Source organism: Phacochoerus africanus, chromosome 9, assembly GCF_016906955.1.
Source record: "Phacochoerus africanus isolate WHEZ1 chromosome 9, ROS_Pafr_v1, whole genome shotgun sequence".
Classification (NCBI taxonomy): Eukaryota; Metazoa; Chordata; class Mammalia; order Artiodactyla; family Suidae; genus Phacochoerus; species Phacochoerus africanus.
This window is the reverse complement of record NC_062552.1, coordinates 112,795,471-112,811,684: the sequence shown is the minus strand read 5'-3', so window position 1 is coordinate 112,811,684 and position 16,214 is coordinate 112,795,471. Positions and strand designations below refer to the sequence as shown.

Here is a 16,214-nt window from a genome sequence, read left to right as displayed (position 1 = left end):
TTTCCATGGAGCTGGGGAGGGAAGAGCAGGGAGAAGCAGGTAACCTTTCAGGCAGCACATCCCAAGACCCTTCTCTTTCCTGCTGCCAAAGAGACAGAGTGCTTCCTGCAAATATGGCCCATCTGCGTTATTTTCTGTATCATTCTGCCTGTTCTGTTTTTCTAGACCAGGTCACACTCAGGAGACTTCTGCTGTTCTCCTCTTCACTTTATATTCCACACTTGGTGCAAACAGGGATATGTCTTTTGAAGTTCACGCTGAGACCCTCACTTTCATAATTGAGTTTTTTCTAGCACTTTCTGAGATTTGCCCGTAGGCCCTTTCATCATTCTATGTGCTTCTTCTCTTTATTTTTTTTTTCTCATATTGCTTCTGTACCATCGCAGCCTCTTTTGAGAATCCTTACATATATTAAGGAATCTGTAGATTACATCCCTCTCCTAGCTCTGCTGAAAATGAGTTTGAGAGTTATTGATCCTCATACAGTAGTGAAATCACACTACAATAAAAATTTTCATTCATAGAATGGGAGACACACAGCAGTCACCAGTTCAGAGTAGCGAAGGACAAACTGGGAGGCTCCTTTGCCCTCACAGTGGAAGGATTCTTAACATTTATTTATACTCTTTGGGAGGAACTCCCTCATCTATTACTCTCTGAGGCCCAGCTATCCCTTCTTGGAGGTTCTTCTCTCCCTTCCTTTTCATAACCACCCAGTAAGTGGATGCTGGAGAATATGCCTTTTTTGGGGGGATGCACATTCTTAATGATTGACTTCCTCTTGGCACAAGTTTCAGGGGCTAAGGTTTATTTTAGAGGCACAGGTTTTTGTTTATGATTATAGATGTCATCTTTGGGACCTGTGTTATTTCTACATTGGTGGAATCAAGAAAGTAACGTGCGATAAGAATATTTGGAATTATGGAGTTCCTGCTGTGACATAACGGGATTAGCAGCATCTCTGCAGTGCCAGGATGCAGGTTCGATCCCTGGCTGGCACAGTAAGTTAAAGGATCCAGCATTGCCGCCGTTGTGGTGTAGGTCACAATAATGGCTCAGATCTGATCTTTGGCCTGGGAACTCCATATGCTGTGAGGGGGTGAGAGGGAGGAAAAAGAAAATTTGGAATGAGAGAGAGTCGTCATTCCTTTTCAGAAAGCCTCTTAATCTAATTATATGACATACTAGGTTCACACTCGCAAATCAGCAAATGGCATTAAGATGAACTATTACACGTATTAGAGGTGTGTGTTACACTAGCGAGTCTGGGGTCTAGAAGCCTTTCAGATACTCCAGATCAGATTATGTCCTATTAGTGATCAATCCCACAGCATCCAACAAAGGAAACAGGATGTGGCTCAGTGGAAACAAATCTGACTAGAATCCATGGGAATTTGATCCCCGGCCTTGCTCAGTGTGTTAAGGATTCGGTGTTGCCATGAGCTGTGGTGTAGGTCGCAAATGTGCTTCAGATCCTGTGTGGCTGTGGCTGTGGCTGTGGCTGTGGCCCCCAGCTGTAGCTCTCATTTGACCCCTGGCCTGGGAACTCCCACATGCTGTGGGTGTGGCCCTAAAAAGCAAAAAAGAAAAAGTACATTTTGGAAAATGCATTTTCGCCCCCAGTGTTGGACCCATGAAACATTCATGTGTATTAAAGAAGACAGAAAAAAGAAAACCATGATATTCTTACTTTTGTAAAATGGCCAAACCAGTGGTCTGTATGACGCATTGAAAACCACTATAGCTACATTGGGATACGCACTGATGTATTATGTTAGCTGCTAGCCCAAACCAAGGGCTTGGTTTATTGAACATCTGTGTTCATTGACTCACATGACATTATGTAACTCGCCAACAAGATAAAACCTGAATGGTGGTTTAATCCACCTCATGAGGAACATGTGATCTATAACACTTTCTGCCCTTTTTAATATGTTCACCTTGGAATCTTTGAGTTTGTGCAAATGGCTCTTAGTTTCTGCTGCTTAACACCTGCTCACTTACTCACTCTTGTCCTGTGATAACCATTTCCCCAATGGTACCCTTCTCCAGGCCTCCGGGGAAGAATCACCTTGTCTAGACTCAGAAATCCAGTGCCTTGAATGTGCATGACCACAGTCCTGAGTTCAGAGAGAGAGATGAGATGTGGATTAGGCAATCAGCAAGTCAGTTCCCAGGCTTTTGCTTGAGCTTGGGAGGAAGTGACTTCTCTTTCTTAATGAAGGTAAATCTGGAAAAAATAAGCCCAGGACCCTGCCATTTATTTATTTATTTTTTCCCTCCATGGGTTGTTCTACTTAGAATTCAGCTGACAGTAAGGAAGCTGAGTAAGAAAAGAGGACTGATAAATGGGGTCCAACTTGCAGCCTCTGAGCTTGGGATGAACCTAACCAGGAAGCCTTAAGAAATAAATGTTAAATCTCCTTTTATTTACTGGGGTCTATGCATTTGCTGTTTTGCTTAAGCAAGTCTGCTTTGGGTTCTCTCTTGCCTAAGACTGAAAAACCCTAACCAATACACACGTATGGGTCAGAGAGCATGGAGGGAACAGTAAGTACCCTCTGACCTCCATAGCCAGTCCTTGACCCTGCTGGCCCCTGCAGTTGCCTTATTCCACCTCCTATGGGCTACGTGTCTTGATTTAAACTCTTGGGCCAGAGCCTCCTATTGGCTAAGTCTCTAGGTTCATGTGCTTATGTCCTGGCAACTTGGGATGCTGTTGCCTCTATAGTGGGAGGCAGGACACTGTGTCAAGTCTAGGCACAGAATGGGGACCTTTCCCCAAATCAGAAGGAAGGTGGAGGCTGATCAGGAAATTACTATTACCAAACAAGCACAAAACACAAACAAAAATAAAATCCAACCCAAACCACAAGTCCATTTCGGTGTCATGGCTCAGTGTTAGTGTGAGAGATTGGGTCCTTTTCTATTCAGTAGAAAAAAATGCTATTTTTCCTCTCACTCCCTGTCTTAATGGAAAAATAATGTGTTGTGTGTTGGACAGCCATTTAGCTGGCTCAATTTTAACTCCGGGGTGGAGAGTCTTTAGAAAGTCATACAATTAGATAATTCTAAATAAAACATTAGTACAATGTTGGTAATAATGAGGTGAGGAAATAATGCTTTTTTTTTTTCTGAATTGGGTAGTGGTAAATTCATTCATCACAAGTGGGAGCAAGGCTTATAAGAAAACTAAGAGCCTGCTCATTCATCCCATTCTTCCTGAGAAATTTTCCATTTTTTAGGACTTAGGCAGTAGAGCAACTGGAGCCCAGGAGTGTTTTCACTATTTGTAAAGTATGCAAACATTAGGCTGCTTGCTTGAGTTCACATAATGTGTGACATAATTCTGTAAACATTTCCCCACTGGTGAGATTCTTTGAAAAATATAATCTTTAATGGGTTCCATTGGATCTACTATCAACATTGTAACCACAGGTTGTTGGAAGCTTAAGCGGTTTTTACTTTTGTGATAGTGTCACATCATAAGAATCTTTGTGCATGAATGGTGATCATCTTTATCTCTGGTTGTTTCCTTGGAAAGATTCCCCCCAGGGATTGCTGTGTCAAAGGGCCTGGACCTTTTAAAGCCTTGCCAAATTGCTTTCCAGAAAGAATCTCCTGAGCTGCATGAAGTTAGGTGTCATTCAGACACCAAAAATACGCTCACTGTTTAGAATGTGTATGGAGAGAGCTTAGGAGTAAAAATCGTTTCTGAAAAGCACCTCGGTGTCAGAGGTCCCGTTTATCTGAAGATTATCAAAGCCCCCCCCCTTTTTTTTAATTTTGAGAATTGACTGTATTTTTTATTTAAGCCTCTGTAGTTTGAGGTTAACCTTTGCCTTATCTAATACAAGGTGCTAATGCCTTTTTTTTTCTTTCTTTTTTTAATTGTTATTTCCCCAATACATTTTTTTCTACTGTACAGCATGGCAACCCAGTTACACATACATGTACACATTCTATTTTCTCACATTATCATGCTCCATCATAAGTGACTAGACACAGTTCCCAGTGCTACACAGCAGGATCTCACTGCTAATCCATTCCAAAGGCAATAGTTTTCATCTATTAACCCCAAGTTCCCAATACACCCCACTCCCTCCCCCTCCCCCTTGGTAACCACAAGTCTATTCTCCAAATCCACGATTTTCTTTTCTGTGGAAAGGTTCATTTGTACCATATATGAGATTCCAAGTATAAGTGGTGTATGGTATTTGTCTTTCTCTTTCTGACTTACTTCACTCAGGAAGAGAGTCTCTAGTTCCATCCATGTTGCTGCAAATAGCATTATTTTGTTCTTTTTTATGCCTGAGTAGTATTCCATTGTGTATATATACCACCTCTTCCTAATCCAGTCGTCTGTTGATGGACATTTGGGTTGTTTCCATGTCTTGGCTATTGCAAATAGAGCTGCAATGAACATGTGGGTGCATGTGTCTTTTTTAAGGAAAGTTTCATCCGGATATATGCCCAAGAGTGGGATTGCTGGGTCATATGGTAATTCTGTGTATGGTTTTCTAAGGTACCTCCATACTGTTCTCCATAGTGGCTGTACCACCTTACAACAGTGCAGGAAGGTTCCCTTTTCTCCACACCCCCTCTAGCATTTGTTATTTGTAGACTTATTAATGATGGCTATTCTGACTGGTGTGAGGTGGCACCTCGTGGTAGTTTTGATTTATACTTTAATAATCAGGGATGTTGAGCATTTTTTCATGTGCTTGTTGGCCATCTTCCTTGGAAAAAATGTCTACTCAGATCTTTTGCCCATTTTTCCATCGGGTTGTTGGCTTTTTTGCTGTTGAGTTGTATAAGTTGTTTGTATATTTTAGAGATTAAGGCCTTTTCAGTTGCATCATTTGAAATTATTTTCTCCCATTCTGTATGTTGTCTTTTAGTTTTCTTTTTGGTTTCCTTTGCTGTGCAAAAGCTTGTCAGTTTGATTAGGTCTCATTGGTTTATTTTTGTCAAAGCACTTCTTTTTTTAAACAAGGTTTTCTTGTACTGAGATATACAGAAAGATCTACAAGCATATGGCAAAGGGGAGTACATTCAGGGTCTTTTCCAAACTAGGAGCCATGCCAGAAGGAAAACTAGACTGCTGTCTTTCTTTTCTTTTCTTTTCTTTTTCTTTCTTTTTTTTTTTTTTTGTCTTTTTAGGGCCGCACCCAGGGCATAAGGAGGTTCCCAGGCTAGGGGTTGAATCGGAGCTGTAGCGGCTGGCCTACACCACAGCCACAGCAACGCCAGATCTGAACCGCCTCTGTGACCTACACCACAGATTGTGGCAATGCTGGATCCTTAACCCACTGAGCGTAGCCAGGATTGAACCTGTGTCCTCATGGATGCTAGTCAGATTCATTTCCACTGAGCCACGATGGGAACGCCAAGACTGCTGTCTTTCTTGAGGTCACTCTGCACCCTGTCCCTTTTCTCAGTGACCAACTCTGATGTGAGAAAGACCCACCTGCCTCTGCTGATGCTCTGGTGGGTCTCCAGCAGCTAGATTTTCTGCTGGAGGAGTGATAACTCCCGTGTGCAGATTCTTTCCACACACCATTCCTGGTGGAAGGGTTGGCGAATGATTGTGTTCCTACCAACAGCTATGGGATGCAATCGGATTTCATCTTTGGGGCATTTTTGGATTGACTGACTCTAGCCACATCAGAGAGAGCCCCTGGTCAGGTCAGTAACTATGTCCCTTGCTTGGTGGCCTCAATTAAGAATTGTACCTGCCAAGGTAGTGAGGCAGCTATGTCTACTTGACCAGTAGCGGTTGGGTTGGGTCTTTAGCCCATGGCTTTGGAAATGGCAGTCATTGTGGTGCTTACATTCTGCGTGCTTGTCAGGAGCTTGGAGCTGTGCTCTTCATTCATTATCTCCCTTAGTTTCCCATTAACCACGTGAGGTAAGTACTCTTATTTGCCTCCTTTTACCCATAAGAAGACAGACCCAGGGGAGTTCCCGTCGTGGGGCAGTGGTTAATGAATCCGACTAGGAACCATGAGGTTGCGGGTTCGATCCCTGCCCTTGCTCAGTGGGTTAAGGATCCAGCGTTGCTGTGAGCTGTGGTGTAGGTTGCAGATGTGGCTCAGATCCCGTGTTGCTGTGGCTCTGGCGTAGGCCGGCAGCTACAGCTCCGATTAGACCCCTAGCCTGGGAACCTCCATATGCCGCGGAAGTGGCCCAAGAAATGGCAAAAAGACAAAAAAACAAAAGACAAAAATAAAAAGACAGACTCAGGGATGTTAAGTGCCTTGTCCAATATCTCAAGGTTTTAAGCTGTGGAGCCTGGCTTTAGTCACTAGTACCAGCTATATAAGGCACAGGACCCAGTACAAAATGAAAATGCAGTCTCTTGCTAAAAAAATAGATTAAGAAGGTCAAAATGGGGAGTTCCCACTGTGGCTCAGTGGTGACGAACCCAACTAGTATCCATGAGGATGCGGGTTCGATCCCTGGCCTCACTCAGTGGGTTAAGTATCCAGTGTTGCCGTAAGCTGTGGTGTAGGTCTCAGACACGGCTCAGATCCTATATGGCTGTGGCTGTGGCTGGCAGTTGTAGCTTCAATTTGACCCCTAGCCTGGGAACTTCCATATGCTGCGTTTGTGGCCCTAAAAAAGTTAAAAAACAAAACAAAACAACGCCCCCCCCCAAACCCTCCAGAGCATTAAACCAAGCTCTGGGCCCTTATAAGTGTGGAGCCCTGTGTGACTGCACAGGACACACACCCATAAATGACAGACAGTCTGGTTTGAGGACATATACTAAATACCAGAGCTGAATAGCATACTGTCTGGCCAAGATTGACTTTGGCGTGTGAACAGCAAATAGAAGGGTTCCATATACGCTACTCAGGCCCACATCCTCTTTAAACAACAGTTTTCTCTTTGGAAAGGCTTGGGCTGCCTTCTAGCCAGGGGTGACCAGAGCTAAGTGCTACGTTGGTCCTTTTGTTCGCAACAGAATATTCTTGTTGGGCTGGTCGTCTCCTGCTGAAAGTCACTAGAAGCCAATGAGGAGCTCCTCGGCTGCCTTCTGCTTTATGAAATCCACTTTTTTTTTTTTTTTTCTTTGTAGGGCTGCACCTGCAGCTTATGGAAGTTTCCAGGCTAGGGACTGAATTGGAGCTACAACTGCTGGTCTATGCCACAGCCACAGCAACACCAGATCCAAGCCACATCTGTGACCTACGCTATAGCTCACAGCAATGCTGGATCCTTAACCCCCTGAGCAAAGAGGGCAGGGATTGAACGCAAATCCTCATGAATACTAGTCTGGTTCGTTACCACTGAGCCATGATGGGAACTCCACAAAATCCACTTCTAATGTTCTGGGCTAATTCTGCCTGTCCAGCTGCCTCTCACTTCCCAGTCTTTGCTGCTCCAAGGATACCCAGGCCCCAAATCCAGCCAGGGGCCCACCCACCTGAGCTCTTGAGCCGGCCTGGCCTGGGCCACAGACATTTTCATCCTTTGTCTTGGTGCCCTGGGAGAACAGTGGAGCTTCTGGAGGGAAAGTAGGAACCAACAATGTGTTTTCTCCTGGGGCTTAATTCTCCTGGAGACATAGCACTCAGCAGAGATTCTTTCCCACAGAAAACCTGGGCAAGATGATAATTGCTGGTACTTAGTGCTTATTCTTTGCCTCATGCTTCTTACTTATTTATTTATTCATTATTTATTATTATTTTTGGCCACATCTGTGGCATGTGGAAGTTCCTGGGCCAGGGATCCAACCTGTGCCACAGCAGCGATCTGAACCATAGCAGTGACAGTGCCAGATCCTTAACCCACAGGGAACTCCTACATGTATTTAATCTTAACAGGTAACAAATGCTTCACATGTAACTCCTTAAGCTATGAGGTAGGTGCTATTGATAGCCCCATTATTCAGGCGAGGAAAGCAAGGCAAAAAGGTAAATTGCCCAAGTTCTGAGAGTAGGTGGAACAATTTAGAACTAGAGAGCCATGGTTACACCTTACTTGAAGGTTCTATCAAGCCTTCTAGGAGGATGGACAAGGAAGACTAAGGCTTGGTCCAACTAGAGGCAAAAATCCAGGAATTTGGTCCTCCTGTTGCCTGAGAGCAAAGCTCCAAAATGTAACTTCTGGAATTTTCTCAGAGTAACAGGATTGAAGGTCAAACTGGAGAACAAACTCTCCATATAATTCATCAGAGGCCACGGACACACGCACACACACACGCACACATACACAATACAGCTTTACTCAAGAATGGCAATTATTTTATGTTTGCTCTAAAGTGATAGCCTTACATATATTTCAAGACTTATTTGAATATTACTCTACGAGTAAGCTTACCCAAGAACTTTGCTCTAATTTTTTTTAAAAAAGTTATTGAAGTAGAGTTGAATTACAATGTTGCGTTAGTTTCAGGTGTACAGCAAAGTGGATCGGTTATAAGTATAGATATATCCATTCTTGTTCAGATTTATTTTAGTGTCCTAGTCTGCAAAACACTGAACAAATAAGGGGCTGACTGTAATACTACTAGACTGCTACTGCTTCTTTGCATTGGCATGGTACTTTGCAGTTCCTGATTTCCCCCCACCTTTCCTTGAACCCCTCCGTCACTTATTTGGAGGTTAAGTGATTCCGAGGATAACCAGGGGGAAGGAAGCGGTATTGGGTTGGAGCCTCCATCTTCTCACTTTTCTTCATGCTCCTTAGACGACATGGAAATATTCCCTGAACACAGTCCTTACCTAGACGGTGGGGCGGATTCTCTCCAAAAGCTGGAGGAAGGGGTGCAGCACATGTTAGGGCTAAGAATATGCCTGTTCAGTAGGTTCAAAGCTTTAATGTGTTGGCCTGTGTGTGTAATATGTGTCTTTCTGATAGATTCAGACTAAAAGAAAACCTGTATTCCTTGACAGTAATCAGGCAATTATGAGACAGCCAAGAAAAGTCATAAATGTCTCCACAATTACAGGAATAGTTCCAAGAGTCATCATCATCCTGCATGAAGTGATGCTACATAGGCACATTTATTCCTTATTAAAGGTAAATTGGATTATTCCAGAGGAAAGTACTTAAAAAATGATTCTGTCCAAGTTCTTGAAAAAAGTTCTGAGAGCCTTTTTTTTTTTTTTGGCACAATTAAATAAAAATCGTAAATATCACATGAGATCACTAATATATGGAATCTAATGAAAAATAAGATGAAAGAACTTACAACGCAGAAACAGACTCAAAGATTCTGAAACTGAATTTATGGTTACCGAAGGGGAAACCTGGGGAGGGGGATAGATTAGGGGCTGACATATGCTCCTTACTACCTATAAAATGGAGAGTCAGTGAGGACCTGCTGGACAGCACAGGGTAACCTCCTCAATACTGTGTACTAACCTCTATGGGAAACGAATCTGAAAAGGAATGGATACGTGTAACTGATTCACTTTGCTGCACCCCTGAAACTAACACAATTTTGTAAGTCACCTCTACTCCAATAAAATTTATAAAAGAAGTGCAAGATTAAGAAGGCTTGCCTGAACAATCATCGAAGAAATGGAAGCTATAATTTAGATAATTTGTGATAAGAGGTTTGAGGGATTCCGACTGGAAAATTGAAAAGAAAAATAACCAGGTGACTCATGACCCAAAGGCAGAAAGCATCAGTGAGTTCTCCAGGCTCATGGGAGGATGGGTGATGGACCAGCCGTCAATATTATCTTCACTGTGTTGCATCCCCAGCATGCCATGAGCCCAGTAACTCATCTATTGCATGAATTTAAGAAACAGACCCCACGTGAGTTGCCCTATATTGGCGAATAGTTAGGTAACTAGACACTAGTTCATATAATATTGCAATATCATTGGCATGAAAGTGAATAACAAGTAATGTAGTGTCTCATCTCTGTATAATTTGTGCTAATACTATAAGCCTCTCTTTCTGGCACTACTTCTTCTGCCCCATCATAGAGGGTACACCAAATACTCGCTAGACGTAAGTTACTTGCGTAATTGCAGAACTCTTGAGAATGCAGATGTTGGTGTTTTCAAAGCACTGTTGGAAATAGCATATTCGTAGACCTGGCTATAAAAGGATTCTTTTGTCTTTAAACATCCATTCCGCCCACAAACATTTATTCAGCACCTGAATCCTTGGGGCAAGAAGTGGGCGGGAGGAAATTGGACTCAGATGGCGTTCCTAGTAAAGAGAAAAAGAGAGCCAGGCAGAGCTCAAGTTCACTGTCAGGATAAGAAAGAGGCACAAAGTCCTCCGTCTCTAGCTCTACTCTTCTCGGCCCTCCCAGGGTAGGGCTGTATGGTCCATGGGTCCTTTATGAATTTGTACTAGAGCACATGTCCTCTTTAATGTGGAACACCCATCACCCAAAGAAGCCGAAAGCTGAAGACAACCACTGTTTTTAGGTGGAAGGGATGGCATGGGGTGAGGCCATAAAGAAGAAGCTCTTTTCAAACCTAAAAAAAGCAATGGTGAACCCTTCTTAGGGGTTCCGTGTCCCTAAACCAGACATGTCCAAGATGTTTGGTGTTTCTGAAAGGGGGTGCTATCATTTTCCATCAGAATTGAAATTCTGGGTGACCATAAATTTCCTAAAATATCATTGACCCAAATACCATACGATCCTGGAAACCTGGATCCCCTTGAAACTATTTACAAGGAGAGAAGGAAGAGAAGCAATGGAACAATGTTCTGAATTTTATAGGGGCTTTGAAATAAAGTTCTGCTCCTGAAGCTCATCAAGTGGAGGGAATGGAGAAAGTCTTTAAGAAGTCTGTGGATTCTTTGGTTCAGTGCTCTAATTTCTCTGCTGCCTCACTACTCTCCCTCTTTCTTTTTAATATTTCTCACCAGGGTATGGGAATATTGCTCCAAGCACAGAAGGAGGCAAAATCTTTTGTATTTTATATGCCATCTTTGGAATTCCACTCTTTGGTTTCTTATTGGCTGGAATTGGAGACCAACTTGGAACCATCTTTGGGAAAAGCATTGCAAGAGTGGAGAAGGTCTTTCGAGTGAGTACTGTATCTATTTAAACCTAACCTCTGTGATCCAATTGGCTGTCACCTGGCAGGATCTGGAAGGAATTACCAGGATATTACCATTTCGTTATCACTTTTAATGGAGTAGTTTAATGTTTTTTTGTTTTTTGTTTTTTTTTAATTTTGGCCAATGGTAGTCATGGATGCTGAACCTAAACTACTTTCTCTTGAGCACTTTCCTTCTTCAGAGTGGTTGGTCTTCCAGGAATCACTAGACGAGAGGGTTAAGTATGGGTTTGCCAACACAGATTTTCTGAAGAGGTGAGGCATATGCAGCCTCTTCTCAGAGAAGGAAGATGGGTTCTTTAGTGTGTTGGCAATAGAGAATTATATCCGTTTTGTTATTGGAACTCCTTCACTCCATTTTATGTCCAATCACAGTGTGTTTAGGCTGATCCTAGCTTCCAAGACCTGTTCCAGAAACCTGTATTTTTCCAGCCATTGCTTTGTGCTTTGTATCTGTCACCTCCCTGCCCTCCTGTCTCTCCTCCCATTGCTGAGTGCTCCCTTAGCAATAGTACACTAATAAACTAATTCATACTAAGGTGTTGATGATTGCTAGTGCCTTAATGAGTTTGTTTCTTCTTGAGAATACTCACCTTTAAACGAAGGAGAAAAATCTCAACTCAAGAAATGTATTTACTAGAGATGGCTCTACTAGCATCAGTGACAGGCATGTGGGGAAGATGTGATCGGACCCGGGTTTCCTTTAGCTCACAGCCATTCATGTGATTTAACAGAACACTTGCTTTGCTTAGGGGTAAGGTCATTTCTACTCTGCTTCCCATTATTGACCCAATTCTCAAGTCTTTGAAACCTTTTTCAGGGAGTTTTTTCTCAGGATGATTTCCTATTTAACAATGATGATTTGAGATCTTTTTCGGTATCTAGCAATGATGGGCAGAGATAGATCCATGGTTAGTTCTGTGGCCTCCCTTATTTCCCCCTCTGAGATAAATCATGACATAAACTTCTCTTTAGAAGAAGGCAAGGGAGCTCTCCCATCGAGTAGTTTCAGAAATTCTGTTCCAGTTGAGTGAAGGAATAAAGTGCTAGAGCCGCCTTTTATAAGCTCAGCGATCTTGGGTGAACTGCCTCAGTTTGCTCGTCGACTAAATGGGATGGAATTCAAATTTACTTGATGAGGTCTTGGTGCTGATTAAATGAACTAATGTGTGAAACACCTTGGCACGAGGCCAGACACAGAGTTCAGTGCTGCTGTGTGTCTGCCTCTTGAAAGAGGCACTTATTGACAGGCTTGCCACTCATTTGAATTTCATGAATAGCTTGGTGGCATGTGAGTTTTCCTGGAACATCCTGCAACCTTTGCCCCAAAATGCTGGCTGGCCAGCTGGCCTCATTAGAGCATGAACCTGGGCTCCGTGGTCACCATGGAAACCATCAGTGCCCAGCTTCTGTGCTTCTCAGATGTTTAGGTCTCCCTAAACCAGATATGGCAACTCTGGCTTTAAGAGCTTGTTTTGAACTTCTCAGAGGTACCCTTTTAGCCATGGCCTCATGGCTTCTGAATTAGAGAAAAGTATATCTGGCAGATGGAACATTCAGAAGAACAGGATTCGAATAGAGACATGACTGATCTAGCATTTTATTTTTATATAGCATCTCTAGATCTGAGTGTCTTTGTAGAAAAAAAGGATCAGACAGAAAGCTTGAGAAACCTCCCCCCAGAGCAACAATAAAATTTGGTTCTTGTTGCACTCATCATGATGACATCTGCTACCAAATTTGGGGACTTAGTCCCCCTAATGAATTCTGAACTGCAAGTGGAGGGGATGGCTCTCCTTCCACTTAAAGCTGCCACTCATATGGATCATTCCCAGGGCTTGGGGACAGAGCCTTTGAAATCTTGTATTTCATTTTTATGCTGATGGCCCACTCACTTCCTCGCAGCACCATCAAAGACCGGGACTGTTTTAGCAAGGAGCCATAGTATATTACCAAATTGGCAGCACACGCTGTACGCATTTGCAGAACATTGGAGGGTGCTGTGAGAGAGTGTCTGAGTTCCAGAAGGAATATGAATACACTTCCTGAATCTACAAACAAATGCTTCTGCAGCAGTTTGCTAGCTGTGTGCTGTTTTGGTAGAAATTCTCAAAGCTCTTTGCTATTCATTTAAACTACACCTAAAAGGCCAGTTTCTCTTAGGTGATTATTGGAGAACTGCAAGTTAAACCAACAAAGCTTGGGGTTGTGAATTTTTAGTTCCCATGAAGAAAGATTTTTTTTTTTCACCTGCTCAATGATTAAGCCTTTCCCTTCATCTGGTGTGTTTTCTCTCAGCCCTTGGGAAGAGAGGGTTTTTAGCAGAAAAAGACAAAATGTAAAATCTAGGTGCTTATATTCTGAAGTGAGGAAATTTGAGGTCTTCTATCACATTCCAATTCTGAGCCTCATTTTAGAGAATTTTTGGTTGCCCAGTGGGTTAAGCATCTGGTGTAGTCAATGCTGTGGCTCAGGTTGCTGCTGTGTTCTGGGTTCAATCCCTGGCCCAGGTACTTGTGTAGGCCATGGGCGTGGCTGAAAAAATATAGAATTGTTGGAGTTCCTGTTGTGGCTCAGTGGAAACGAACCTAACTAGTATCCATGAGGATGTGGGTTCAATCCCCAGCCTTGCTCAGTGGGTTAAGGATCCAGTGTTACCATGAGCTGTGGTATAGGTAGCAGACAAGGCTTGGATCTTATGTTGCTGTGGCTGGGATGTAGGCCAGCAGCTGCAGCTCTGATTTGACCCCTAGCCTGGAAATTTCCATATGCTGTAGGTGCGGCCCTAAAAAGCAAAAGAAAAAAAAATCGTCTGAAAATTGCCGAGACCAGCTCAGCAGGATGGGGCTGAAGAACGGGTGCTGTGAAACTTAAGGAAAAAAGTTAACATAAAACAAGACACAGAGACATTTATCTTAAGTAAAGGTGGGAACCGGGGGGGGGGGGGGGGGGAACCTCAAGGTCTCCGGGACCAAGAGCACTGCCTCAAGAAACCACACTGCTTTTATTGTGCTCTTGAGGATGACGTCAAGTGAGAAGGGGGTTATAGGTACAGGACATAGGGGTTTTTTTAAGTTATTTTAAAAGTCACATAGCCGGTTGCTGATTAAGCTTTTACTCTGACCTTTAGGCATTTAGCAGTCATTAGCATTGGAGGAAGCTTGGCGTCAGCTATCTATGCATAGCATCTAGAGAATCACCATTGTGCAGCATGCCTATCTGCAGCAACCCGGAGTGCCTAGGTTTGCACCTCGGTTCTCCTTGCAATGCTTATCTTGCTAACAACCCCCTCATAAACCCCTTGGGGCCATGAGGCTCCTCTTTCTTTTATTCTAAGAGGGCGTATCATGCTATGCCAATCTGCACAGGTCCAGCGTGCCTAGACCAACGCATTATGACCTCATTCAGCTGACCCTATGAATAACTTATGCCTTTAGGTCTTTGTTCTTAAGCTTGAATCATTTACCAGCACTGCGACTGTTTTCCAAGCAGGAAGATGGGGTAAAGTAAAGCAGGACAAGATGGAGTTTTCAGCAAAGAGGCTAAGAAAATATTGCAGAAACATGTCTCGCGACAGAAAATACCTGACTGTCTGAAGACCTGTTGTCAGTTTTCCCAGAGCACAGAGTGCCTCACTCCTGATCACCTCCTGAGCTCCTTTCAGGGGATGTTGGGGGTTGGCAGGTGCAGTGAGTGGCTCATGATTCAATCCATGTAGAGGCAGATGGCTAATATTAATCTCCAGTTCATATGTACAATATAGTGATTCATATTTTTTAAAGGTTATACTCCATTTTTAGTTATGACAAAATAATGGCTATATTCCCTGTGCTATACAATATATGCTTGTAGCTTATTTTATGCCTAAATAATTTGTACCTCTTTAATCCTTTACCCCTGAATTGCCCTTCTCATTTCCCTCTTTCTACTGGTAACCACTAATTTGTTCTCTGTATCTGAGACTGCTTCTTTTTTGTTATATTTCCTAGATTGTCATATTTTTTATTATTTAAAAAAATTTTTTTGTTGATTTTTTAGGGCCGCATATGTAAGTTCCCAGGCTAGGGGTTGAATCGGAACTGTAGCTGCCGGCCTACACCACAGCCCCAGCAATGGGGGATCTGAGCCGCTTCTGAGACCTACAACACAGCTCATGGCAATGCCAGATCCCTGACCCACTGACGGAAGCCAGGGATCGAACCCGCATCTTCATGGATACTAGTTGGATTTGTTTCTGCTGTGCCACAGTGGGAACTCCCTGTCATATTTTTTAGATTCCTATATAAGTGATATTACACAATATGTCTTTTTCTGATCATTCAACCACGTTTAAGGCAAGACAAAAAAAGATCTCCTTCTGTGGGAGAAAAATCTTTCCCAGAAGGTACCCTGCAGACTTCCTCTTCCATCTCATTGACCTGAACCAGGTGGCATGACCCTTCCTGCCTGCATGGGAGGTTAGGAAAATGAATAGCTGATGAAGGAGATTGGGGTGGATTGATTTAGACCGGTGGTTCTCAGCATGTGGTCCCTGGACCAGCATCCTCAGCATCCTCTGGGAACCTGTTAGGAGTGGAAATTCTTGGAGAAGTTGGGGCCCATCAATCTGTGTCAGCCAAGTTTTTCAAGTGATTCTGATGCCTGCTCAAGCTTCAGAACCCCCAGGCACAGAGGAATTATGTTTCGTCTCCTGGGGGTGACCGCATTGCTGTGATAAGCAATGTTAGAATTCTGGTAGCAAAGCAAATGCCAAGCATCTGCCATGGGTGCCAGTCAGCTGCTAACCACACAGACCCCTCATATGTGTGGGTAGCAGTTGACTAGCTGCTCTCCCGCCCTCTTGTTTAAATCTAGTGGCCTTTGGGATCCTTGACGCAGTCAAGGGAGGTTAACTTATGCAATGGTTGCAAACATCACCAGCTTACTCTCACCCCCGTCATGTCTGCTGCAGAATTGCTGCCTGGCCAAGGCAATTCTCCTGACTCCGGAGTTTTTTTAGGGGAAGAGAGGCAGGCTTTGCACGGGTCCTCAGGGCTTTGGCTTCTGGTCACAGCCCACCGTCCTGAACTTGTCACACTGCCCCACCTGACTGTAAAGAGGGCCTGGCATGCATCATTTGATCTCCAGGAAGGGGAGGGGATGGGAAAATTGGTGAGTCCTAGTTAATGTCT

General features: G+C 43.4%; 1 protein-coding gene across 1 annotated transcript in view; it reads left to right on the top strand.

Moving 5' to 3' along the window:
- KCNK10 (potassium two pore domain channel subfamily K member 10) overlaps positions 1 to 16,214 on the top strand; it is a 75,937-nt gene that overhangs the window by 27,362 nt on the left and 32,361 nt on the right. The window contains exon 3 of the mRNA XM_047797258.1: positions 10,850 to 11,010. Within this exon, the coding sequence (XP_047653214.1) occupies positions 10,850 to 11,010 (161 nt within the window). The remainder of the gene's footprint in view (positions 1 to 10,849; positions 11,011 to 16,214) is intronic.